Here is a 25,850-nt window from a genome sequence, read left to right as displayed (position 1 = left end):
GCTGTAATACCTGTGGCTGGAGGCATGGTCCATGCCCTTAGGCATTAATGAACTACACCGGTGGGGGAGAAAGGAGATGTTCTCATCCGCTTGGAGCTCTCTGTTCCAGTGTTCTTGCGCTAAGGAAAAGTAGATCCATTTTGGTAGAAAATTGAGCTCAGTTCTGACCTGCCTGTCTCTCTCTGCATCCTCTCAGGTTCGTGCTGTGCATCTGAGATCAGTGCAGGGGAGGTGACTGGATTGGCGGTATGTGACTGCCCACCTAAGGGTAGTGCAGCAGTGCCGGGCCCAGGCTTGTAGGCAGCAAACTGCTTACAAGATCTGCCAGTATAGTTGTGACCTCAGGAATGAGTTAAAGGCAAGGCAAAAAGGGAGTGCGAAGTACAACACTGCCTCTAGAGCAAAACTTGCTTAATAGCATGGGTCTTGAAAAAGTAAAAGCTGAGGATCGACTTCTAAAGTGAGTCATGGGATGAGGGAACACTAATTTTTCTCAGACCATTCACTGTAGCAAAACAGAGGAAAGATCTCACTTTTGGGAACAAAGTGAAGAATTTTAGAGTTGTTTCTGTGGCAGGGTGAGCCCAAGAATGTTTCTGCACAGAGGCAGCAGAAATCTGGGTGTGATCTCTGCTCCTTTTAGGCTTGGCACCCTCATCTGTAAAAAGATCCCCCTAGCAAAGGTTAGGAAACGCAATCCGGTTCCAGACAGACCCTGCCTTCAGGGGGCAGAGAGCAACCGGTGGCCAGCCTCCCCCCTCGCAGACTGGCCCCGTCCCGGTGGCTGCTCGTCCCTGCTTACATTTGGCTGCTAACGTGGATGCTGGGCACCCGTTGGTAAGTTCTTCCAGTCCCTTCCCTTGGGCTTGGTCAGTGGAAATGCATTTATTGGTCCCTGGGCTGCCCATCTGCTGCTGCGAGTAATCAGGGGGGCAGAGTCACGGAGGAACAGCCTACAAAGGATCTCCAGGGGATCCCCGCAACGTCCAGCTGAGATTACCTCCCGAGTCCCAGCAGCCACTTCTGCGAGGACTCCCTCTCCCAAGACCAGCAAAGACAGAAGGCAGCCAACAGATTGGTCCTGCTGAATCTGTAACCCGGGGGGCTAATATTCCCTTCTGCCACTTAAATCTTTTTGAAGAGTGCTGAGGGTAGACTGCGGACTCAGCATCTAATGACCCCTAAAGAATAAAATATTCTGTTATCTTCCTTTGGGGAGGAAAACCCCAGTCCTAACTTATCTTTTCTTTGGATTAGAAAGAAGAAAAGCTTACCACTTCAAGCAAGGCAACAATTCGAACACTGTAACAGAAGAAAAGTTATTTGAAGAGTAATAAGCATTGAACCCGCAGTTCCTTAACAAAAAAGAGGAGAAATACTGCTATTTTAAGATCATATGGAGCTGTGACACGATCTTGTATCTTTCTGCTGAAGTTGTTTTATTCTAAGGACGAAGTTGTTCTATTTTCTTTGCTTAAAATACTTCGCTGCTCACTGTGCTGCTTTGATATTTGGAACCGCAGGAAGGTTTGTAAGCTACCCTGCTTTAGAAAACTGAACTTTGACATCAGCTACCACAGTGCTTTGATTACTGGCACCAGTCCTTCCCGTGGATGCTGACAGCTGGGAATCGCTGACCACCTACTGTATTTGGCCCATCTGTCTGCTTCCCTTTGAGCACATCAACCGGCACCAGTAGCTCGTTGGTATCTCACCGCCAAGATGGAAGAAGTCTGGGTTGTGTATCTCTGCCTGATCTTGCTTATCATTGTGCTGCTTCTAATGAGGCATAACCCGCATGTGGAAGAGGCCAAGAAGGAGAGGGAAAGCAAAAGCCCCCCGCCATCCTCTTCCTTTTTCCCCAGTAATGTCGGCAAACAACTGGAGCACACCCAGGAGGAGCTGGAGAAGTATCTGGAGAGGCTAACCCACGTCTTGTTTGACACAGAAGCCAGGAAAAGGGAGGGCCACCACGATCAGAAGTCCCACCATCACCATCACAGAAGCGCTGATGTTACGCCCGAAACGAAGGAGCATTCAGAAAAGGAGGCAGCACGCTCTCAGTATCTGTCAAGCTACACAAGGGTTCAGGTATGAGGCTTATAAAGACTTTCAGGCTCAACCAGACTTAGAGCTCCTGGCTGAGGTGGTGAATCCTGTTGAAATGGATAGTCCATTAACTTGGATGGGGAAGAGATAGGGGGGGAGTCTTGCTATTTTGAAATATAATCATACATTCCTATTTTTGGACTGTATATTTCAACATTAAGCAGTCATTCAGAGACGGCTGTATGTGACATGAGTTGTACGTACGTTACGTGTGTAAGACGTCAGTGTTGGCATTGGCACCTATGCATGTGTGTGTATCTATATGTACATTATTCCTATATTAATAGAAATAGGTATCATTTCGTACTTCAAGAAATGACTGTGCGGCTCTTCAGCTGTTATAAATCTCCCACTTTCCACACATACAGCAGCGTTTTGCCAGTTTGCCCAGCTAAGGATCTGGCCCAGTCGGGTACAGGAGCTCCGCAGGCACCTATCTAGTGGCGAATGCACGGTATCGAGCCGTGGGAAATACATCATTTTTCTGCTGTGCACGATGATCATGCATAGTGTGCTCTGTAAACATGAAAGTCACTATTGGCAACCTGCAAAATTCTCTTTGCTTTGGCCAAGGCCCTTTTTTTAGGGGGTGGAACAAGACGCATGCCTTTATATTTTTATCGTTATCCTCATTGCAATACATCAGATTTTGCCCTTGAGATGACAGAGTTTCATGGCAGCTATGCGAGGCTGTGTTACTTTATGCTAGCAGCTGTTTATATTTTTCATTCTTGAGACATGTATCTTGCAGTGCCAATGCCCCGCTCTGTCACTGAGCACGTTCCAGGTCCAGGTGGGAGCTCCAGTACGAAGCCTTCGCTTCAGAAGGGAGAGCCAGACCTTGATGTCAATATTTGCACCCTGCCGAAGAATCGAGAGACAGATTTCTTAGCGATGAAGGCACCGCTGTAAACAGCCTTTTCAGTGAGCCAGGACATGATAACTTCTTAAGTCTTCAGGACCTGCCTGAGCTATCTGGGGGAGTCAGTACATCCAGTTGAAGGCAGAGGGGCAAATATACAAAATGTGAGAATGTTGTGCAGAGTACGTGGGCGGAACGAGCAATTCAGGTGGTTATTTACTTACTGGCGTATTTCATTTACTGAAGAAGGCGCTATTTTATTAGATCTATTACAGATGAAAAAAGAGCAATGATTTTTTGTTATGGAAATGGATCATGTTGCAAAATAACTGTTTGTTAGCTTATTTTTCCGCTGTGGTTAGAAATGACTATGTTTGCAGAATACACATTGGGGAGGAAAGGTGCTGCGGTCACTATTTTCGTACAGTTTAATATACTGCTAGTTAGCTTCAGTGAACGTTCACTTGCTTAGAAAAAGGGAGTACACTTTTTCTCAGACTTGATGCAGCAGATGATCCTCCTTTGGACAGTTGAAAACTTTAATATAAGCTCCTTTGATATATGGAATGAACAGTAATCATGCAGGAAAAAAGTATCAGAAATAATCTTTTGTTGTTCCTCATTTTGTGTTTTGGGAGCAGCGAGGAAGAAGTCACCACCTAAACAAACCTAAACGAGCGCTTGTCAGTAAGTTGTCCAGTCACTGAAGTGAAACGGGAAACTTCAACTTTCCTTGGAATAGAATTAGTGCCAAAATTGCCGGGGTTTTTGTTTGTTGCTCAGGCAAAGGCTGAGTGTTGGGATGGCTTCAAGAGCTGTATTTGAGCGTGGTTATCCGGGTGCATGGCATGGCAGAAATGCAGTCAGCTCAGAACGTGGTTTAGGTGCCACCCGCGAGCATGAGAACACGTGGGTGCGTCTGAAGGCTTTCAGGTCTCTCCCAGGCCAAGGAAGGACATTGATGCTTTTGTTCAGGGAGGGGGTAGCGTTCTCTTCCTTCTTCTGAGAATTTTGTCTCTCTTTCAGAGTGAACGTAGGTTGTTGGGAGGTGCCAAGTTATGGAAAATGAAACCCTCAGCAGAGGCAGGATGACTTGCAGCGAAAGCTTCTTCAGTAAGTGTGCTGGTCGTCTCAACCAGCCACGTCCAGGATCTCTGCTTGCTTTTCCTGCCCAGTTCTGAAAAAGCCTGCAGCTCTGCTGGCACTACTGTGCAGAGAGGAGTGATCTAAAACCTGTTATGTATGGAGAAAGAGCCACCACCAAGCTGGAGCAATATCTCTGGAAATTCAGAGTAATGTAACTGGCAAGAAGTAATACTAGTTGCAGATTTCTCAGGGGGCATTGGACTTGTAAAATGGACTTTGGCCATAGTTGCTCAGCTGTCAATGTAGACACCTTCAATTATCCCATTTTCGACTGGAGGAAGCTGTTTTGCCTTGCAAGCAGATTTTCAGGAACTAGGGGTTTTTTTTCATTCATTGCACTCATCTAAGCCCTTGCCTAGTAGGATAGAATCCATATTTTCTTATGAATTTCTATTTGTTGCTACACATTAAATTATTAAATGATCTAAAAATAATGTCTAGATTTCCCCTCATTTCCCACTGACTCTCTGTTCTCATGGGAGCTGAGCAGTCCACTTGTTACAGCCGAAACAGGAGCAAATGAATGGATTCAGCAGTGCAGGAGGGTAAGACGGGTAAAGGCAGTAGGTGTGACGGAGCAGTAAGCAGATCATTTGGGAAAAATGTACTCGGAGGGTTTCCTGCTGCATTAAACTTAATCAGAGCAGGGTTATTTTCAGGTTGTTTTCAGAAGCAACGAAAAATGAATGGTGGCAGATGGCAGAGAGGCGCGGGCCTCCTACACGATGGAAAAATAGATTGCCAGCCAGTCTGCGGTACGTACCATGGGTGGTTCAGCACATGGGCCTGTTAGGACAAGGCAGAAGTTGGAAGTCTTTAACAAAGGCATGGATTTAGAAAACCCACAGTGCCGGCTTCGAGCCACGCAGTGGGGAAAAAGCTAGTGCAATGCCGCAGCTGATGGTGAGTTGAGAGTCGTTTCCGAAGGCGCTTGGCTGAGTACTGGTGCGTGCCCTGTGACAGCAAGAATGCGAGTTCAGAAGGAGCGTGTCGGAGATGTCTGTCTGTCGTCAGTGGCTGTGCGAGATACCCGCTGGGTAAATGCATGGTAACTGCCTGACTGACGGACATGTGTTTGTGTATGCCATGCTTGACATGGGTCAGGAGGCTCAGCAAACCCAGTACTGCTGCTAGAAGTGCTTCACATAGTCAGTAATCTCCAGCGCTGTCCCTAGCCTGAGTATCTTTGAGTCGTACCCCTGGAAGTTCTTGTGATGACACGTCAGTGCTAATACAGCCGTGATTCACGTGGGCACGGGACGAATAGGCAGAGCTGCAAGGAAAAATAGTTAATATTCATCCACACAAAGTTGACTTCTGTGGGCTGCCTACTGGGCCTCCTCGCTTCTCCAGATCTGGCAAGAGTGGCAAGCTTTCTGCAGTGCGTTCCTGGTGGATTTGGCGTGGTTTTAATTATGCTGCAAGAGGCTCTACTCCTTCGGTCCCTCAGCTGATTCAGCCTGCTGCTTCAGCCCATCACGGGCCCTGAAAACTACGTAGATGGCTAACTCAGTCCTGTGATTAAATGTCTTTGTGGATCTCATGCTGCGGTAGTAGACACGTTAAATGACATTACCTAAGATAATACTGTTAGGGCATATTTCTGCAATCCTCTCAAGACTTGCCATCGTGCTGCTTTTTGGGTCTGTGTTGCAGCTGTCATTTTTCAAGCATAGAGGTTTGTAGGCAGAGAGGATATCTGTCGTTGCACCTGTGGAGCTTATGGGCCTGAAAGCTTCTCTGCTTTTTTTTTTTTTTTCCCCCAGCTATATCATTTGTTCTCAGAAAAGATGATCTGTTTGCCACATTTGTGTTTCAGGGTGCCCCTGATAAAGTCCCTTGTAGAACCACTGAGTGGATGAGGTTGGAAGGGACGTCCAACCCCTCTGCTCAAAGCACGGTCAGCTAGAGCAGATTGCCCAGGACTGTGTCCAGTCAGATTTTTAATATCTCTACCTAGATGTCCTCTAACATAGTAAAATTTGAGCATTTGTGCAGGAAAACAAAATATTTTGAAGTCTCTGCTTCTATCCAGGTCCTCCGTCTCTGTATTGCATCTAGATATTTCTCAATCTCTTAACTCTCTAGCACGCACTGTAACCCCAGTGAAGTCATTTTGGCAGATACCAGGATGTGTATCTGAAAACTGAATTTCACGTTTGTGCTTCAGCCCTGACTTTCAGTCAGGTGTATTCCAAGCAGCACATGAAACATAGCAAGCTTCTAAGTTTCTCCTTTAATGTGAGGAGACAGTTCTGCCCCACGTTTCCTTGCCGGTAAGGAAGCCTAGGACGTTGCATCAAGACGATTAGAGGTTCAGTAGGTTTCAAGCCTGTCGTCAGTAACAAGCATTTATTTACAGGTGCAGAACTGCCTTTACCTTGAATCACTTTCTTACCTCAGCAGCTGGTGACAGTTAAGTAACAGCTATATTTGTAGCCTGGCAGATTAGGATTTTTTTAACTTGCAAGATTTAACTTCCAGTTGGCTGAACAATTAATTGTGGCATAGTCTTCATGTGATCCACAAGCTCTGTAAGAATCCACCATGTCCCAGCAGTTTGTAATGTGAGCCAGCGCTCAGCAACGTAGGTGTGCGTGTGGATCGACCCCATACGTTAGGACAGAAGGACTGATACAGACTCAAGAGGAGAAGAATATGCATTTAATCGTTTGTGCTTTGTTAGCATGTAGGAATTTTTTGTGGACTTGCTTTCCAGGAGTTGATAGAAGAATATTCAGAGAATGAGTGAGTCAATATTGTCATCCTGTACACACTCCCATTTCTAGGCTTGTTGAATTGATTTTCCCGTTTCAGTAGTGGATGTAAGATTCAGGTTAAAGGAGATGAAAGGAAGGGCATAAGGTGACAAATTAGTAGGAATCTTAGAATGGCACAGGATTGGTATTTACAGTCCTCCGTGGACCTTTGCTCTCAAAAGACTGTCCAGGCTCAAGGTTTCCAAGAGCTCTGCCCCTGGACTTTATTTATTTGAGGACATTGTGCAAATGAATTTCAGCCTTCGGGTTATTCATAAGCTGACTGTATTGCATATGTTATCCATTTGGTATCACCCTCGTGCTTTGTGATGAGGCATTTTTAATTGTGTGCACTTGCTCATAGAGCTGGGTGAGTCAAAATGAAGAAAGAGGACATATCAAGTCAAGAAGATATTTGGTTCTTTGGGGAAAAGAGTAGAAAGAGTTGATGTTATTTTGGGGAAAACTAATGAAGAGTTAATTGGAAGAGTCTTGCCAGCTTCCAGTGTTGCCTTTCCTGGCTGTTTGAATTAGGCAGTGTTGGTGAGAGCACGTACCGCATCTCCTGCAACTGAGCTGGTGCTGAGCTTTTGTCTAAAATCTTGCCACCTACTTATTGCAGCCATTGTCACTGCCTGTTTACTCTTTCACGGCTGTGGTTAGGAAGGTCATAGCTGAAGCATCTGTGCCATATCTGCCATGTCAAATCTGGGGATCATTTCAGTGCTTCTGTCTGACTCCAGTTGTTAAACACCTCTTTGCTTGTAGGGGGCTTTACAGACCTCCAAAAGGCACAGTCAAGATAAGAGGTGGCAGCAGCAGAAGAAAATTACCATAAACAAGCAAACAACCTCTTAATATAAGCAAATGCAGCATGGTTTCATCCTCACAGCTAGCCATGCCTACCAGCGCTGTCGTGCCGGTTCTCACATCAGCACGTCAGTTTGTCCTCCAAGCTCTGCTCTACAGTGGCAGTGTCCCAGCCTTTGATGAATGGTAATCTGTTTAACTGAGAGCAGTTTTTGATCACTATGTTCTCTGTACTCTGCTCAAAGTGTTACCGGATCTGGAGCTGTATCCCTGCCAACCTCTTAAGGTGAGCAGAATTGACCTTAGGGGTATTCACACTATCTAACTGCAGGCATTTAACTTAGGTGCCCTGGGAGAGAGGTGTAATTTGGAGCATTGGAGGTAGGAGCAAAAATAAAATGCCTAATATAACCTCAATTAATGGTGTGATTAAGCATACACCACCTCCCTTCCATTAGCTTGCCCCTAGCCTGCACCACTCTGACGAGCCATGACATTGCCACTGAAAAAGAGCTGGGAGTGCAGACTTGCAGCTCAGGGATGACAAAGTCTTCAACAGTGCCATGCCTCCAAGCGCTTTTAAGAAGCTGAGCCTAAACCTTTAACTTGTCTAACTCGAGACATATGTGGGAGGAGAATTCCTGTGCCCAAACTTAGGCACCTAAAAGTTACATGTCTAAACCCTGAGCTAATTAACCGTGGCTCCGTCTGTAGTCAAGGGAGAGAAACGGGCATCCTCGGAGGCTGACTCATTTTGTGCATCACCATCTTGGTTTAAATAGATCGCCCGAGGTGGGCAACGAGTCCCGTCCCTCTTTATGGCACAGCATAGCGTGGTGTAGAGAGATCTGAGCTGGTGGTGGGAAGAGGCGGTGCGGCTCTTTGGAATGGTGCTCTGCTCGTGCGAGTTAGCTCAGCGTTTTCCTTAGCAAGTATTTTAAATCACTAGATTTTAGATTGCTTCACAATTTGCAGGTCACCGTTTTAGAATTCTTTTTGCTCGTTTCCTAGGCTCCACAGACTCCTGTGAAAGGGGCAAAAATGCCCAATATATCTGCATAAGTGGTATGACCCACAGGCTAATAAAGGAGGAGGAGTCTTCCTATTAAGTTCAAGGTCTTGGGGAAAGACTCATCTTCTGGAAAGAATTCGTCCCATTTGATCCCAGTTAAGCAAATTAACAAAGAGATTAACAAATGTATACATGAGCCTTAAAACAAAATGCCCGTTACTTGGTCAGGGTAGTTCTTGTGGTTATTCTGTGGGTTAAAGGCAGTAGAGTAGTTGATCTTCAATGTCTTACACTGAGCTTCTGCTGTAAACTGACAATGGTACAAAGAGAAATCTCCTGAAGGAAATAGTTCCAAGAGCTAACGTCCTTGTCGCTGATTCCAGAAGGAAATACTGGAGTCTTGTTTTTTTCTTCTTTGTATGTGAACACACATTCACATTATCATAGGGTGGTGAACTATGGCAGCTTGATGAATTCCTCTTTATCAGTGAGCTTTCTACAATGGCAATCCAGAGTATGTTAGCTGAAATTACCCTGACGTGAACTTCATTAAGCTGTATTAACACATTTGCTTCAGGCTGTTCAGGCAGATCCTTAGTTCTGAAGGCATCTTTCTTAAAGCCAATCGTGCCTGAAAATTGTATGTATGTAGACAGTAAGTAGCGTTCAGGTGGATGCCTTAAATATCAGCTTCTCGGTAGTGATTGAACACCCTTGCATCTGATTTTCCAGTGGCTTCTGAGACATCTTTTTTTATCCAGTCCAGTTGTTAGTAAACACGTGTGTTTATCTCAGTTTGGTACCTGCCAGCGTCTTGGCACAAGCTGTGGAGCGAGCTGTTGCTGTCCGTGCCATGCCTGTTTGTAGACACGCATAGGATTTTGCTCTCCGACGCTGTTATCTTTGTGCTTTTAAGCAGACACCAAATTCAGTTTAGTTTTGGAAAGCATGAATCTAAATTTCAAATGTGTCTTGGGGAAAGCCAAACGAAGAGAATGTGGTAAACTCTGTAAAGCCTGGAGGACAGAGAAGGCGAGATGGGAATGACTCCGCACTAGCTCGCTTTCCCTGCAAAAACATGGGTTAGCCAACAGAACTGCCAAGCATCAGATTTAAAGCAGAGCAGCACACACAGAGCCCATAGTTTAACTGTGAATTTCTGCCAAAGAATGACCTGGAAACAAAATGTATTAATTGCTTTCTAAAGGATTAAATGCATTCATAGAAGTTGGGGCCATGACAGGCTCCTAAACACTTTTGTCCCTGAATCCCTGAAACCAAAAGGACAGCTAATTGTCCTGCATGTCCTTAGTTTAAAAAAAAAATAAAACACAAAAAAAATTGCTACCTTGTGTATGGCACATCTTGGATTTGGACTGAAAAAGACTTTTCAGTGTCCCCTTAGAAACTGGGATGGTTGAAAAGTAGACTATTTCATAGGCTGAATGGAGGCAGGGCATGGCAGGTGTGCTGAATATTTAGCCTTTGGAGTCCTGCCCAGAAGGGAAGAGTTTCCCAAGTCCTAGCAAACATATAAGGTGAACTCGCAGATAAACCAAGAGAGCCATTTGTTTCATCTTGCCTCACTTCTGACAAACCAGGTTTCAAGATCTTCTGGCCACCAGAAGGGAATCCAGCATGGTTGCTAGCTATCCAAATATCAGTAATGAGCAATGATACCAGCATTTAGCGTGACATATTTACCGCTGATCATATATCTGTCTTCAGGTCTGAGACAGCTGAAGGGCTTTGTGAGAAATGCTGGTGCATTACAGAGGTGCTCTGAAAGAGCACACAGGCCTACAGCAAGATGTGGAGCCAAGCTGGGTTAAACCCTTTGAGGAACCATTATAAGCCTAAAGGTAATGTCCTAGACATGGTAATGACCTCCTTCTTCCAGTGGGCCAAGGGTACCACTTTCTTGAGATTGATGAGGTGGGACTGACCTTTCAGGGTTTGGGAGCTGACGGTAAGGTAATAATTTTTAATATTTAGCTCTTTTTAGATTCCTGGTCTTTGGTGAGTAGAAGGACAGTGTTATGGTCAGAGCTTAGCAGTTCTGGGTTCTGTTCCCCGCTTCTCGACTTCAGCTTGGGTAAGTCTTATTGTAGGCTTTATTTTGCAGAGCACTTGGAGGCAGCCCTCAAGATCAGGTTCGCAAAGAGAATAGCATGTTCTCTTTTCAGATACACACTGAATGGCCATTGGGTCACTAGCAAGCATGTGCACACAGCTTGTTCATGGGCCATCTACAACGGCTTTGAATACATGGGAGGTAGGTTGGGGAGTACGTTGTGCTCCTGGGAGACACAACCTTAGCCTGCCTTCTGAAAATGAAGCCAGTTTTCCCATACGTAAGAAAGCCTTAAGGAAAAGGTAGTATGGGGCTGTAAGAGGAGAAGGAATAAAGGCTCATCTACTCCTTTTAGCTCTTCAAAGATCAGATGAGGAGGGTGAATGACCAGGACTTAATGAAAGCTTGCGTGCAGACACAAAGATGAGAGTTGCCAATTAATATGCTGAGGTTGTGGAGGGAGTCTAAGGTGACGAGGACAGAAAGGAAATGGCATAAATTCTTCCTATGAAAATCCAGACTATGCCTGTGGCACATCAAGTTGACAGAGGTGGTGTAGACATCCAAGAGATGATGCCTTGGCAGAGACACCAAGATAAAACATTAATGTAAAGGTAATAGGTGGAAATCAAAAGACTCTCTTGATTGGGCTCAGAACTGATGAGAAGCAATTCAAGAGTAGAGAAGGTGATTGCTGGCACTGGGGCTTCCAGCAGGAACTGGAAGAAAATAATTGAAGGCAATGTGAGTATAGACAGGGCTAGAGGAGTGTGAGGAATAGAATTGGGTAGTAAACTGGAAAAGCAGATGAATCTGAAATGTGAAGAAGAGTGTGCCAATGAAAGGGGAGGTATTTCAGGACAGCAAGCCAGATAGGACCAGAGTTTATGGACTGGCAGACTATCAATACTGGTTTCATCAGGGATGGAAGAGAGGAGTCTTAAGATTAATTTGAGGACTCATGGGACAACAGGGATGGAAGGAGGAGGTCAGGAGCAGCTAACTGAACTTCATGCTGAACAAAGAGGGTTGAAGGCCATCTCTGTAAAGGACAACTTGGACAGGAAGCTGTTAAGTCCAGAGAACTTGCTGGATGGAGAGAGCAGGGCAAGCCCAGAGTGGTGACAGGGGACCAGTGAGAAGTGGCCAGGAAGAAACTCAATGAGGGGAATCACAAAAAAGCGGTGAAAGATTCTGTAGGTTGTAATAAAACTCCCCATCAGAGCTGCAGGACCTGTCATGTGGATGCTTTTAGCCCACTGCAAGTGTGGAGATCTGGGTGTTAGCTTAAACCACTCTCAAGGTGTTCTAAGCCCCTTTTGCTTTCCAGGCAGGGTACACCTTGGCTCAGCTGACTGGTAGAGCGTTCGGATGCAGTAAGTTGATCTCTTGTAGTAAGTCTGAGGAAGGACGGAGGAAAACCACCACTTGCACTTGGCTGTGTCCGGTGGCAGTGGTGCATCCATGGGTGCCACTTCTTGGCAGATGCCCTTTTGGATTTAGGAAGCACAAGTTCATGAGAGCTGGGGTAGCTATAGCTGCCTAACACCTAGTTTGTTATACCCTACCGAGTGCAAGGGAAGTGTTAATCCTGTGTGTACTTGCCTGGCAGCGGGTCCTGCTGTGGTTCCCCTGTAAATTGTTTGCACCCGGGGGAGCTGGCTGTTTTGAGTTCAACACCACCAGCCTGTCAGACCCTCTGGTCCGCTTTTCCTGACTGCTCTTGTTCAACTTCTGGTCTCAAGCAGTGGACTTCCCCACTGAATGGTGTTCCCAGAGAACCCACAGCTCGTGTTTGGAAAAACCTTGGAAAAACCTGTCTGTTGTTTGAAACCTGTCTTTGTCCGAGCGTCACCTTCACATGCTGCCCTGCCTGCCCGCTCCAAATGGCGTTCATGGGGCGCACGGCCTCCGAGCAGGAGCCAGGGGTCTTGGACTCCTGCTCCCAAAGGCGGGTTGCTGCAGTATATGGACTGCCTGACCAGGACAGTATTGAGTTGCAGTCAGGCCCCCGCAGGAATGCAGGACCATGCCAGTATGACCTGTTCAGATATCCCAACCGAGGGCAGGAGCCATTGGCAGTCTTTAAACCAGAGAGGTCAAGTTAATGTCACAGCGCACCTTTGCCAGAAGGAAGGCTTCTGAAAGCGCAGTCTGGGGAGCTAATTGGATAGGTTTTTCCCATCTGTTCTGTATTTTTCCATTCCTTTGTTTGGTTGTTCCTTCTCACTGATCATCGCTAACCTGCTGGAAGAACATCAGGTTTTGGATGCTGGAGGGCAGTAGTGAAGCCCAGATGAACCAACCTTTCCATTGGGTGGTTCAGGTGGTCTCTTCGGGTTGTTCAAAGCCCTTGGATGGGTGACGAAGTTCAAAGACACCTCTGGAGGGCAGGCAGTGCTCAGCAAAGAGCCCACACAGCAGGTCCGCAGTAAGTCCTGCCGTCAGGGAGGTCTGCACATTGAACAGGAGTTTTCTCAGCTCAAAGGTCAGGTCCTGTTCAGCTGCTCAGGCTTGCCATTCGAGTAAGAAACATGAATCCTTGCACCAGCTCACGTACAAGGAAACCTAGTAAGCCACAGCTGTGCTTGGAGACAAAAGAAGCAGATTAACAGGATCTGCTTTCAGTTCGGAGAGGTTCGTTTCACAGGCGTGTGAGGAGTGACCCCAAGGGGTGCCCCCTCACAGAAAAACCCTGTCTACGAGCTGACCCGAAACGCAAACCAGCTGTTAGCGGCATCAGCACCCAGGCAGCTGGACTCGCAGCCACACACAGTACAATCCATAGGCTAGGAAAACAATCTAAAACAACCTTAACGTTAAAAAGTGGCGCGAGAGCCCAGAAGTCACTCGTCCCCGGTTCCTGGTTTGTAGCTCTGGTGCGTAGTCCTGTCGATGGACTGCAGGACACCACGCAGTCAGTGCTATTGCGGTCACTGAGAAGGAACAAGGCAAAGGGAGGCGGCCGGCTTCAGCCGGCAGCCCTGCAAACTGGCTCCCAACTGCTTGCATCCCTCCCGCTCCGACACAGCTCTCCTCCTCAAGTCACGTTCGTTTACAAGTTTAGGGCATAAGCAGTGTGGGTACAGAAGGTGCAAGACATGGTGAAAAGCCCAGAAGAGATTTTGTGATTGATTAAAACATGGTTTCTGCACCGCTTTCAGCTTATTTCTACCCAAAGCGTGAGACTCTGAGCTGGGTCCTGTGGTGCGCAGGGGAAGGACAGCGGACAGGCCAAGCTAAGGGGAGAGGAGTCACAGTGAGAAGCCACCGACAGCAGAGGGCACAAGGATAACGGCAGCATACGCTCGATGTGCACAGGACCAAAAGTGACAGCTTGCACTTGCATTAAATCAAATTAGAGTTTTGTTACTCCCTCCTCTGACCGTAAAAAAAAGGGGTTCTTTATTCTGATTTCTTAAAGCTGCTTCTTAAATTTTTTCTCTCTAAATTTTTTTTTCTTAATATTTAAAAGCGGGTGCCACTTTGTGGACTCCGTGGTGTGATTTCCTTTGTCATCCCAAAAAACAAAGCATCAAATACTCCAGCACCTGGTGTTTCCACTGATAAACTCTGCAAACCCCTAAGGAAATTCATAACATCATTTCACCCCATTTCCTTTTCTAATTCATCTTTTTCTGTATACACTATGTTTGCTGAGTTGAAAAGATTAGACAGTGACATCTGATGTTTTGAGGTGTTAGGAAAGCCTCATCTGGCATTACGGGTCCAAGTGAGCAGAGTGAGCGCATTCCCGGATCCGTTCTTTCGGCGCCCGTGGGTGAGATCCAGCTCCTGAAGACCTGAACGTGTCTGCGGGTGGCTCTGATGGGTGCAGCTGCAGCGGGGCAGCACGGGTTTAACTGGGTTTGCAGTGCCAATGGCTGTGTATCATTAGGGTTTAAACCTTTTGTACACACAAATCTCTAATACTTGCTTACTCTAAACGTACCACTCGTAATAACTTTAAGTATGTGTTTGCAGGTGTGGGGGCAGCTTTGTTCTTCGTCGTTTCTCTGTGTGCATGTCAGTCACGTTAGCAGTGTTTTTTCAGAAGGATGAACAGTGGCTGTTCTTGCCGGTTTTCCCAAACTCTGGAGCAAACAGTGCCAATTTGCACAGTTATCTGAATCTTGCTTTTTTAAGGAAAAAAAAGCCCTGAGGAGAAGGACTTAGCTCTCGAGATGGTTGCATAGCAGCGTAACTGCAGGACTTGCACTGGATGGGATGGACAGCGCTTTGCTGGGTGGCGTGGCTGAAGACAGCAGGTGCGGGCGTGGAGGGCAGGAGGGCAGCAGTGCTGTCCCCGTGCCGTTTGTGGTGCTAGTCACAGTGGTGACCGGGAAAGCCCCAGCGCTTCCTATTCCTCTCTCAGAGCAAAAGGGCAGCTCAAGGGGGCAACCACCTGAGGTTGTTATTCTTTTCTTGTTTGTTTTGTTTTGTTTCTGAACAGGAGAAAACCACTCCTCCTGGAAGCACTGAGAATATTGTGGAAGAGATTGGTGAGTTGCACCAAACTGTGAGATTATGGCTAGAGAAGTCTCCTTCTCCCGTGCAGGCATTTGCTTTTGCCACTTCAACCAGGAGCCATGGGGAAAACGCTCCTGGCTTTGCCATCTCATGCATGAATGTCTGTACATTCAGCCAAATATTCAAGTTCCTTCTTAGTTAGCACCCAGAGTCTGGCTGTGAGCGCCAGGTATTACCTGCCAGGCAAGTGGGCATTTCCCCGCAGCTAGTTTTTGAAGGAAAGCAAACCTACAGGGAAGTCAAGCAAAGAGCAGTCTTCAGGCATTGGTTTCACGAGGGTATATGCCCAGAGACTGTTCTCCTGAACGCTGTGGCTATGCCCACAGAGCCCTGAAAACAGGGTCAGTGAGCAGAAAATGCTCCCACTGGCCTAGCAGATACCCTTTTGTGGAAGCGTGGCTCTGCGGCTGGCGCGCTCAGCCACGTGGCGCCCAGCGTGCGCTGGAGGATGCTGCCTGGCCGCGCCTGAGGTCACATACAAAAGGAAAAGAGCGTGGTCCTCGCCCTGACCCACACCACCAGGGACTCCTAAGGCAGCAGATGGAAGTGAGGATCTGGATACTCTTGGTCTTGCCTTCCCTTTCCTCCCACCGGTCTCCTCCGGGCCAGCCACACTGCCAGCCCGCTCCACGGGCTCTGGCTCAGTGGCACCCCAATGCCCCGCTGCGCCTGCCCGGGGACCCCAGCGCTGAAACCCTTCCCGAAGCTTTTTCCTCTCAGCCTGATTTGCAAATATGTCATTGACTTCAAAATCAAATTTTATGTTCTCCCCTTACAAACTGACCCTTCCTTCATGTGGCAGTGGAGAGCCCAGTTGAGTTGAGTCGTCAGTGGACAGAGCTGGTCAAATAAAGGAGGGTTTGCCAGGACAAGAGCAGAGGGGGTGATGCCCATCCCAGCCCTTCCGCAGGCAGTGGGTTTCGAAACTGCTCTCCACAAAATGTCACTGGCAATTACTCTTGATGGCAGATTTTGGAAACTTTCTTCACTTCTATCCGCAATCATAACAAGCATTTCTGACCAAAAAAGAAATAATTAAATCCATGCTTTGTTTTACAAGAATTCTTCTGTTGCCAAAATTTGATTTGACCAGCTCTACGGCCATTTAGTATTGTGCGTGTTGAAGGGAAGGAAGCCCTCCTAATTTTAGTTTCCTCTGTTTTATCACACGCAGGTAAAGCTGCTTTACCCACTTCCTCACGCCGCGGTCCCTGCAGATTTATGTTTGGAAACCACAGCTTATTTATATACCTCCTTATTATGCTAAATGCACACACATATTTAACATAATGAGTATGTATACCAGTTCACAATGGACTGTGCGACACAAAAAGCACAAACCCAGACTTTCAGCTGCACCAGCTGGCAAGGAAGAGACTGAACAGCAACGAGCTGATGGCAATTCTCCAAACGGGGAGTGGTTTTTGGTTTGGCCATTTGGTTTTGCGCTCTTCTGAGCTGTCTGAACCTATGTGAGAAATGCAGCAGGTGAAGTGCGTCCTAGGGAAGCAGGAAGGACAGCTTCAGGTATTGAAAGAGGATGCGCTGCCTTCATATGGTGTAAGGCCAGCCTTGTTGGCCAGCGTGGAGGAGAGGATGGCCATCAAGTCATTTGGAGACCATTATTTCTGTGTGCACGCAAGGGCTGCGTTTGTGCTGGAAGCCAGTGACTGCCTCGTACTGGTGGTGTGGGGCCACCAGTTGGCTGAGAGGTCCCTCCTGAGAATGCAGAGGCGATGGTCTCCTGCACTGTGCAGCAGTTGTGATCTTCAGGAGGTCAATGTGCTGGGTTTCCAAACATACCACCCAAAAAAGGCACCAAATTTAAAAAGTTTAATCGAGCTTGAGAGGATAAAGGCATTTTCAACCGAGGAAAGAAAGAGGGCTGCAGTGCCGGTTTTCAGGACCATTATATGAGGTCCAGCACTCCGGAGTGCCATTCCTAACCACGGCGCTTGACCCCCACCAGCAGCTATTACCAGGCAGTCTCCTGCAGGGCTTGCTGACGACTGCAAGGAGCTTATCAACAGAGGTCTATCTTTCTTTGTCCTGCTTCCAGAGCAAGCGGTTCAGGAGACGGTAGACACAGATCTGTATGTGAGAAGAAGACAGCGCCCGACTGCTTCCAGGAGATACCGTGAGGGTTACCGGTAAAGACAGTTCTCCATGGGCATCTTGTTTTGTCTGTAGCTCTCCTTGCCTCCTTCTTCCTTTCTTTTCTTGCTCTTCTGGACTCTGTTTCTGCTAAGCTCAGCCGTGTCCGTACCAGGTTGGGGTGAGAGGACAACTGTTGGCAGCTCCCCATGGTGTTGGTGGCTCCCTGTGGGAGGTGTGCGGTGGCCCTGGGGCAGGAGCAGCTACAGAAGCGGGCTGGGGATGGGTGAAGTTGTGAAGATGGGGGATGCGGAGGAGCACAGGATGGTTCTGGGATACTTTCCCCTGTTAATGTGGGGCAGGAGCTCTGGCCATGTGGGAGGGAAAGAGCTGAGGAAGAGGTGGCGTTTATTTTCTTCCTTGGCATGGGCCAGTGAAGAGAGTGTCTCATGAGTGGCCTGAATTGGCTGACACATCAGCAAAGGCCCTGCTTGCCTTCCATCGTTCACCTGCTGTGTGTGAGTGTCCGGGAGATGGGACAGTATCTTGTCTTGGGAACCTCCGTGGAAATGGAGAGGCCTTTCCCTGTGCGTTGTCTCTGGGTGGCAGCTGAGCCCTTGATGGAGCCCAGAGTCTGAGCATCCTGATGGGCTGCAGCGGCCGTGCCAAGTAAGACCCTGGAGGCAACACTGCAGCTCGGTCTTGCGTTGTCTGAGCTGTCCTCAGTGGCCGTGCAGGGACACGGGGGACTACACCTTTGAGGCAAAGAGGCAAGGTTTTATTTTTGTTGCTGAGCCCCTTCACTGCAGGCTGAGAGACCTCAAAATGAGCCACGCGGATGGACCAGAGCTGAACAGCCATGTTACAGCGGGCTCAGTCCCGCTCCAAAGTTTACCATGACCTAAGTGACAGGAGAGGGAGAAATGGCACCTATGGAAGCTCAGTGTGGGCTCCTACGGCCAGGCAGCTGGCTGTCCAGCTTCTAGCCGCTTCAGGAAAAGGAGGAGAGCAAGGGGATGGGGGGATGGGGGGGGGCACGGCTCTCTTCTTTACATTTTTCAGCCATTAAAAAGCACCTGCTTGGGATTTTATTTCTTTTCTGTTTCAGCAGTCAACGCTTACACAGTCTGAGAGTGGTCCTATAATCCACAGCTTGGGGGAGCTTCGTTTCGCACCTTGTAGTAGTGCTCTTTGGCCAGCATAATGCACAGTGTATAGACAAATGTATGTGCATATATAGATATGCGTGTACGTATTTATCTAGAACATCCTCTGCCCATTTCCACCTTCTTCAGCACACGTTAAACATCTGTGCTGGTTTCATGAAATTAGGCGTGGTTGAAGATAGTTTATGTATGGACACTTATTGTTAGGTATCCCCTATAGGGATATTTGTGATACATTAGCTGTATACAATATATTAGGTCATATAGGGCATATATTGTGTGTGTGGTATGTATATATAATGACATGGTTTAACCTTGCTTTGGCTCTGCAAGGTAGGTCACACCAAATGCTCTGTCATGGCAATTTAGAGCTGACCGAGGGTTCCTAAGCATCAGGTTATGTTGACAGCTGAAATAACCTTCCTCAGACACGCAAAGCGTCTGCTGGTTTATAATTAGAGCCCTTTCCTCGGCAGCTGCGCCAGCGCAGAGTTGGTTCAGAGGAAGATGGGGAGCGGGCAGCAGGGATGTTCATGCCTCACAGGCAGAGATGCCTGGTTAATCGTGTCAGCCACCGCCCGCCCCGTCAAGGGCAGGCGGCTTGGTGGGACCCGCTTCCCCAGAGCGCTGCTGCTGGCAAAGCCGTGTCCTGGTCACAGGGCTGGGTCTCAACCGAGAGCAAGGGCCTGGCCCTGCCGCTCCATGTGGAGATGCTCAGCCAGCGTTCAGGACCAGGCAGATGTTCAGGCAGCTTCCCCTTTTTGCCCTGAGCACATAGTAGAGAAGGGAGGTAGATTCAGAGAGTCCATCTCCCAGGAGATGATGAGCAGGGAAGAAGATGTCCTTTTCTGCCAGGGTTGCATGTAGCTGAAAGCCAGAACTTCTTGTGCTTCCCAGCGTCAAGGGTTACGTGCATGTTTCGACCCCCTTTGAAGTAGGTGCAAATGTTCAAGCACTCCCTGGACAAACAGTCTCAACTTTTCATAGCTGGGATGCTCCTCAGGAGTGGGCTCCAGGGCCCTGCATGCTGGAAGGGCCTTTGACAACCTGATCTGCTGCAGCTGCTGGTTTGCTCATCTGTACTCTGTCACGGCTCATTCTGGTGTAGAGTCTGGCTTGGGGCACTGAAGTCATTTGGGCTTTGCACCAGTGCAAAGAAGATGAGGGTTTGGGCCAGAGCTGTAAGTGTGCAAAGAGCTCTGCAACTGGATTGACCAAAAGCTGCTTTTCTCTCCCCAGTGACCTTTGTTTGAACTGCTGCATCCTCAGGCCGTGAGCAGCATCAGCGGGTCCCACCTGCAGGCACTGGGCTGAGGACCGCTGCTCTACCCCGGTGAAAGTGTCCTTCCCTCCCAGGGTGACACCACTGTTTTGTTTCTCCTCTTGCTTCAAGATGCGGTTGTTGTGCCCCCACTGACTGCCTGTGTGTTTCCGTTTTGTTCTTTTCTTGCAGGCCTGAAACAGCCGTTCAGCCTGAGACCGATACTGCTTAGAGCTGGTAAGTGTCCCCCCATCACTCGCTGCCCGTTTTATATAGCTCCATCAGGCTAAAGGGGTTAGGTGGCCACAGCCTGTGACACCCGTCTGCAGGCGGTACGTGCGGCTGTCCTGTCTATCCCCCATGTTCATGGATTGAGAAACTGCAGAGCACAAGTGCTGGGCTGATGTCCCGAACCTCAGGTTGTGCTTTGTATTGCACCACAAGCCCCGGTGGGCTTGGGGTCCCGTTGCATGCCTCTTCCCGCCCAGCTCGTCCCTGCCTGGGTGCTGCCAGAGAGGACTGAGGTTGAACCCATCTGCCTGCATTGCTCCACCACCACAGGGTTCCTGCCTCAGCCTTGTGCTTGCGTGGTTTCCGTGGGTACGATGTATTCACCAGTTTGAGACTCTCTTGGCACTGCCAAGACACAGCCTGGACCTCTGTAAGAAATGCAGAGCTGGCAGAGGCGTTGCTGGTCTCAGGGCTTTCCGGAGCCACTTGAACCAGCAATCGAGAAATGGGCTTTGCCACCGTGATTGTCATCTGCCTTGAAGTGAAGCTGGCCCTGGGTAGATGCTTGCCTTCCTACCAGGACGTGGCCTGTCAGTGCTTACTCCTGCTCCTCCTCCCAGAGCCCCTGTCTACATCCCACTCCTGCCATCTTCAGCCAGGGCTCATTCTTTTTTCCTTTCTGTTCCCCGACAGCTCCAGCTTCCACGGCGTGTGGCGGCAGCTTGCAGAACTAGTGGCGTTGCAGCCTTCCCGGAGGAGACCTAGAGTGAACCAAGGGGTTTGGTGGGATGGGGTGGGATCGGGGCATCTTTAGGGGCGTACCTGGGCGAGGGGAGAAGGAACACTTGACATTGCAGTTCTGTTGCAGCTAAGGCAAAAAGCTTTCCCTGTGGTGAGGCCAGGTCAGGTACATTTGCTGTTTCTTGAGAATAAACATCCCGTCTTGTTTGTACAGCTGCAGTCTTGGTCTAACCAGACATTCACTGGCTCAAGAGAGGCTGCTCCACAGCAAGCCCTTCGCTGCTCCTCTCAGCAGCCATAGCTTCCCACCCAGCCGGGGGCCCTGGTCAGCACCACACGGCACTGAGAGAAAAGGCAGTGCCTAAAAAGAGAAGGCAGCATCTCAAGAAACACCAAACGGTCTGGCCTGGCCAGCCTTTTTGAGCACATCGGCGCAGTAGTTGCCTGTCTCGGGCCACACAGAATCCAAAGCTATCCCACGACCTGAGGACTGCCGGCATTTAGAGCTGGCAGCTGCCTGGCTTGACCCTTCTGGCTAAGAGGAGACAGGGTTTGTACAAACACTGGTGGAACCAGGGGGCTGGATGAGCTTCCCACTGTCGGGGTCCAGCCCAAAGCTGTCAGCTGCAGCTTCAGTTCGTGTCTGTGCCCTGAGCGAAGCCAGAGTGCTGGGGCTGAGCACTGGCGCGTGTCCTTCTTCAGAGCTTTTTTTCCCTGTTCAATGGCTTTCCAAAGCCCCCTCCCACATGGCAGCACTTGGAAGTCAGAGGAGTTGGATGTGACCGGTGATGCCAGGAGGCAGCGGGCAGAGGCTCAGTGGGGGAGAAGAGCCAACACAGCCAGTAGAAATGCTCTGGGCAGCTGATCCATCCCATCTAACCTGCTAAACCCCATCCAGTGGCTTTTTCAGTCCCTTTTTTTGCAATGTAAAGGCTGTCCCCAAAGCGCTCTCAGTTCCTCAGCCTGGATCTGCGGTATTTGATGTCCTCAGGCTTTTGCCTTTGTGCCATGACCTGGCAGAGGAGGGAGGAGAGCCTTCCCGAAGGCTGGCACGGTGACGCTCCCCCAGGACAGACCTGGAGGCAGTAGTCTCTGCTTTGACCCCTAGATCGCCTTGGCTTTTCTAGGTTGAGTTGCAAGGCCTGCGGGGAGTCTGACCCTTAGCACAAGTGGGTGGGAGGCTCTGCCAGTTCAATGTCCCTGCTGCTGGGCTGGCAGAAAGGTCCACAAAGGAGCATTTTCTAACTGCTCCCCACCCACCGTCCTTTCGCTGGACATGTGCCAGGGAGACCCTGTGGGAAGCACAGCACCAGTGAATGTCGTCTGCCCAGAAAAGAAAAACAAAACAGCTCTCAGCAGATCTCTCAATTCATGACCACTACAGGCAGCGACTGGGGAAGGAAGAAAGTTGAAGTGGATAAATAGTGAGGATTTCCTCAGGATTTCATCTAGAGTGGATGCAGGTGAGCAGCATAAAGATGCTGAAAATAGCCTCCAGGCAGACAATAACCGCTCGCCCTTGAGAGGTGCCGGGACGGGAGCCCTTGGAGCAGGGGTGGGTTCAGCAGGAAGGACAGGTACGGGCCACGCTCTCTCCTGGGGCAGCAGATCCCCCTGGAGGGACAGCATCCCCAGAACCGGGCTGATCGGCTTGGGAGCATCACCTGGGTCCCACGGGACAGGGTCGGTCACACGGTTTTGTTCGTTGTATTCTCTGATCCCAGCGCCAGTGGCTGTCAGGGTCACCCTGTGTTCGGTGCCGTCCTTCTGGGCAGGATGCCGGCGGTGGTCAAAGCCACCCGCCAGCCCTTTGCAGAAGGGGAAGGGGACGGGGGAGGCTGCAGCTCGTCCAGCTCTGCCCCTGCCATCTCCCCAGGCCCTGACATCTGATCCTAGGGGCGGGGAGCATCTCCCAGCTGGGTGCTGTAAAACCGCACCTGAGGACCTCATCTTGGCCCCCGATGGGTCCATCCCCCCTCACCCAGCAGTAAATGCCTGGTGTCTTTCAGCCTGCAAGGGACAGGTCAGCAGCTCCAAAAGCACTTTGGTATAAGCAGCGAGGAGGTCTCCAGGTTCGGGAAGGCAGCACGTGTTAGACTTGCTTTGCAGCAGCAGCCTTAGAGGCAGCGCTCGCTAGTTGAGAGGTATCACTGCAATGTAGAGTAGCGATAGAAAAGGAAAGGTCCTGTTAACTGCAGGGCGGGAGCTCAGAGACGTCTCTGTCATGACAGCAGAGCAGACGTTTGGGGAGTGCCGCTCCCCGCGCAAGCTCGGACCACGCCGGGTCCTTTGTCCGCGCCGCTGAGGATGCTGGTGCCCGCGCAGACACATGCTGGTGATTGCTGCGGGTGCTGGCCGGGGCGCAGCCCAGGATCTCACCGGCAGCCTGGGCGCAGGCAGAGCCTGGCAGGCAGCACGGCAGCGTTGGCCGAGGGGGTTTGGTAGAGCTCCGCTCTGCGAGGCTGGGGAATGCTTCTGGGGTGGCGGGGGAGCTGCCGAGGAGCCTGCAGCGTGGGGTGCGTGCGTCTGCGTGCGCAGCAGAGTCAGCTTGTTCCTTGTACAAACCATTTGGAGCAAAACCAATAAACACTGAGCTCTCTGTGCCTGCGTTAGTCAGCGAGCTGAGCCTCATTGCGCGTCTCTTCGCTTCGCCTCCCCACGCCCTGTCCCTGCTCCACATGCCCAGTGGCAGCTCAGCCATGGCCACCCAACCAGCAGGACAGGGCACCCACAGCCACGGCTGACCATCTGGGTGTGGCGGCTCCGGCTGACCGTCGGGATGCAATGCCCGTGGCCACAGGGAGCCCCGCACACGCTGCAGTGCGGTGGTGAGCACCCACCGCCATGCACGCAGCCCGTGCAGGCTCGTGATGGTTGCTGTCACCACAGCCACCGTCCTGGGTTGCGCCGGGTCTGACCACGTCCCTGCCATCCCCCCGGCCTGGCGGTACACACCCCACAGCGCCCAGTCCGGCCCCGGGGTAGGAGTGAGGGGGGCACGGTGCACCATGCTGGCCATGAACTTGGCTGAATACCCTCAGGGGCTTTGCTGGAGGGAGCTGGAGCCGGTTCTGCCCTGACTGGTCCTGCACGGGTCCCACCAGTGCCCCGCAGCCTCAGCAGCACCAAGGGGTGCTCCTGCTTGTCCCACTGCACTCAGGATCAGCCCTCTCCGATCTCCTCCCCTGGCTGCAAGTCCCACCCCGCGGTAAGACCCTTCCACCCAGGTACAGGCTGGCCACGCTCCAGCACCTTAACAAAGCAATTTCCTCTGCTGAGGGTGTGTTTGCGACGTGAGAAAAACTTGCCCTCGTACAGCGTCTGAGCCTTCCAGGTTTCTCCTGCCTTTATAGGCCCAACCGTCAGAGCTTATTCAGCAAACAGGTAGGAAATACATTCCAACAGCGAGGTACGTTTTCCTAACGAAGTGGTTAACGGTTTTGCAGGGCTGTACGCACTTGACCAGCTGAGCTCTGCCTCGGCAAAGCCACACTGCGCTGTGCTCGCTGTAGGTTGGACGGCATAGACATGGCTGTGCCCAGCCCACCCAGCCAGCAGACACAGACCCCCCGAAAGCGGTGAGAGCTGCAGCTTGCCTCCTGGTGCCTCCTGGTGCCAGGGCCCAGAGCGGCCCGGCGCTGCAGACCCACCTCCCGGGCAGACTGGACATGAAGGGAATTTAGGCATCAGCCATATGCCTGAGCACGGTGGCCACGAGCGGGAGGTGAGCAGGAGGGACGTCCCCAGGTCCTGCCCCATCACCCCTGCGCTTCTCCCGTCTGGGGGCCAGGTTCCCCCCACCCGTCCCCACTCGTTGCGTGGGCAGCAGCCGCTCCCGGTGGTGGCTCTGCGGAGGCTCCTTCCACCTTGTGGCAGGACATTTGGTCTTCTGTCCCCAAATCGCCCCTTGCTCTGCCTCCCCACCGGCTGGCGGGCTACGGTGCAGCTGGAGAAGGCACGGGTGGGAGGAAGGAGCTTTCTGGGGGCCCAGGCTGTGCTCCCCAGCAGAAGGAGAGGAGCCTGGCAGTACAGAGCGGCAGTGGGCGAAGGAAGCACCAGGGTGGAGCATGCAGTGGCGGCGGGAGGGTGCGGTGACCTGAGCGGGTCTGGGACCGGCCGCAGGCGTGACAGGGAGTTGCTGGAGTCTGATTGCGCCACGCGGATCCCAGCAAGGGATGAGTCAGGGTCCCTTCTGGGTAAGGGTGTTTCCTCTCCCCAACAGCTCTCCACCTCCCCTTGTAATTCCAGAGCCTCGCGATTGCATAAATATGTCTCCAAAATGTGATAGTTAAGCTGAAATAAACTAAATAATAGTTTATTAAACTATTTAAACTTATTATTATTAAACTATTAATAATAATAGTTATTACACTAAATAGTTAAACTGAAATAAACTGAAACTAAACTAAATAAACCCTGTCAGGACAAAGATTGGCTTTGCTACTCCGTCACTGAGCAGCCAGCAGAGCACTCAGGCCCAGCACCAGCTCTGCGTGCTCAGGGAGTTCGCTTTGCTCAGTTCCTGGTGGGAACTGCCCCGGCGCCGCGCTGGGGATGCGCACGCTGCTGAAGTCGGTGCTGGAACCTGCCGGAAAGCTCACACTGCCGAGGTCCTCCCTCCCCAGGGTGCCGATGCCCTTGCACTGTTTTACACCCCAAGGACCACGGGAGGGGCGTATCCTGCCCCTCATGGCGCAGCCTCTCCTCCAGGAATAACTGCGGATCCCGTGAAGATGCCGGGGCTGCGGGGGCACAGCTCCCCTCAGCCTGGCCGGCAAGACCTGGGGCAAACGCGGCCCCCCCGGCAGAGCTCCCCCTTGCACTGAAGCACTGGTTTCCAGTTACAAGAGAGAGGAAGCCACCAGGCTGCTGGGTCACGATCAGGAGCCCACATCTGGCCCAGCGGCAGGAGCAGCTGCTCCGTCAAATGGGCGTTTGGCACCGAGTCCAGCCCGGAGCGGGACCTCCGGCACCTCTCCTCCCACTGAGCCCCCGTGTCTGGTGGAGCGGGGCAGTAACCACGCGTGTCTCCACGGGGAGACCCAGGGAAAGGGG

At 50.5% G+C, this 25,850-nt stretch overlaps 1 protein-coding gene across 1 annotated transcript; it reads left to right on the top strand.

Annotated features, from left to right (window-relative positions):
- On the top strand, positions 1-23,415 carry LOC309591694 (uncharacterized protein). Its single transcript, XM_082314422.1, has 6 exons — positions 1-837; positions 1,258-2,091; positions 15,226-15,274; positions 17,362-17,452; positions 20,016-20,060; positions 20,748-23,415. The coding sequence occupies exons 2-5, from the start codon at positions 1,723-1,725 to the stop codon at positions 20,053-20,055; spliced, it is 549 nt and encodes a 182-aa protein (XP_082170548.1). The 5' UTR covers positions 1-837; positions 1,258-1,722; the 3' UTR covers positions 20,056-20,060; positions 20,748-23,415.
- Positions 23,416-25,850: the final 2,435 nt, after the last annotated feature.

Source organism: Platalea leucorodia (assembly GCF_965183815.1).
Source record: "Platalea leucorodia genome assembly, chromosome: 5".
In the NCBI taxonomy this organism is placed as follows: domain Eukaryota; kingdom Metazoa; phylum Chordata; class Aves; order Pelecaniformes; family Threskiornithidae; genus Platalea; species Platalea leucorodia.
The sequence above is the reverse complement of the archived record's forward strand: the minus strand, read 5'-3'. Positions and strand labels throughout refer to the sequence as shown.

Bases quoted from the DNA above. Each gene is read 5' to 3' on its own strand.
- LOC309591694 (XM_082314422.1), top strand. From the start codon at position 1,723: ATGGAAGAAGTCTGGGTTGTGTATCTCTGCCTGATCTTGCTTATCATT. The intron at 2,092-15,225 runs GTATGAGGCTTA...GTTTCTGAACAG, and splicing joins CAAGCTACACAAGGGTTCAG to GAGAAAACCACTCCTCCTGG. The intron at 15,275-17,361 runs GTGAGTTGCACC...TCCTGCTTCCAG, and splicing joins GAATATTGTGGAAGAGATTG to AGCAAGCGGTTCAGGAGACG.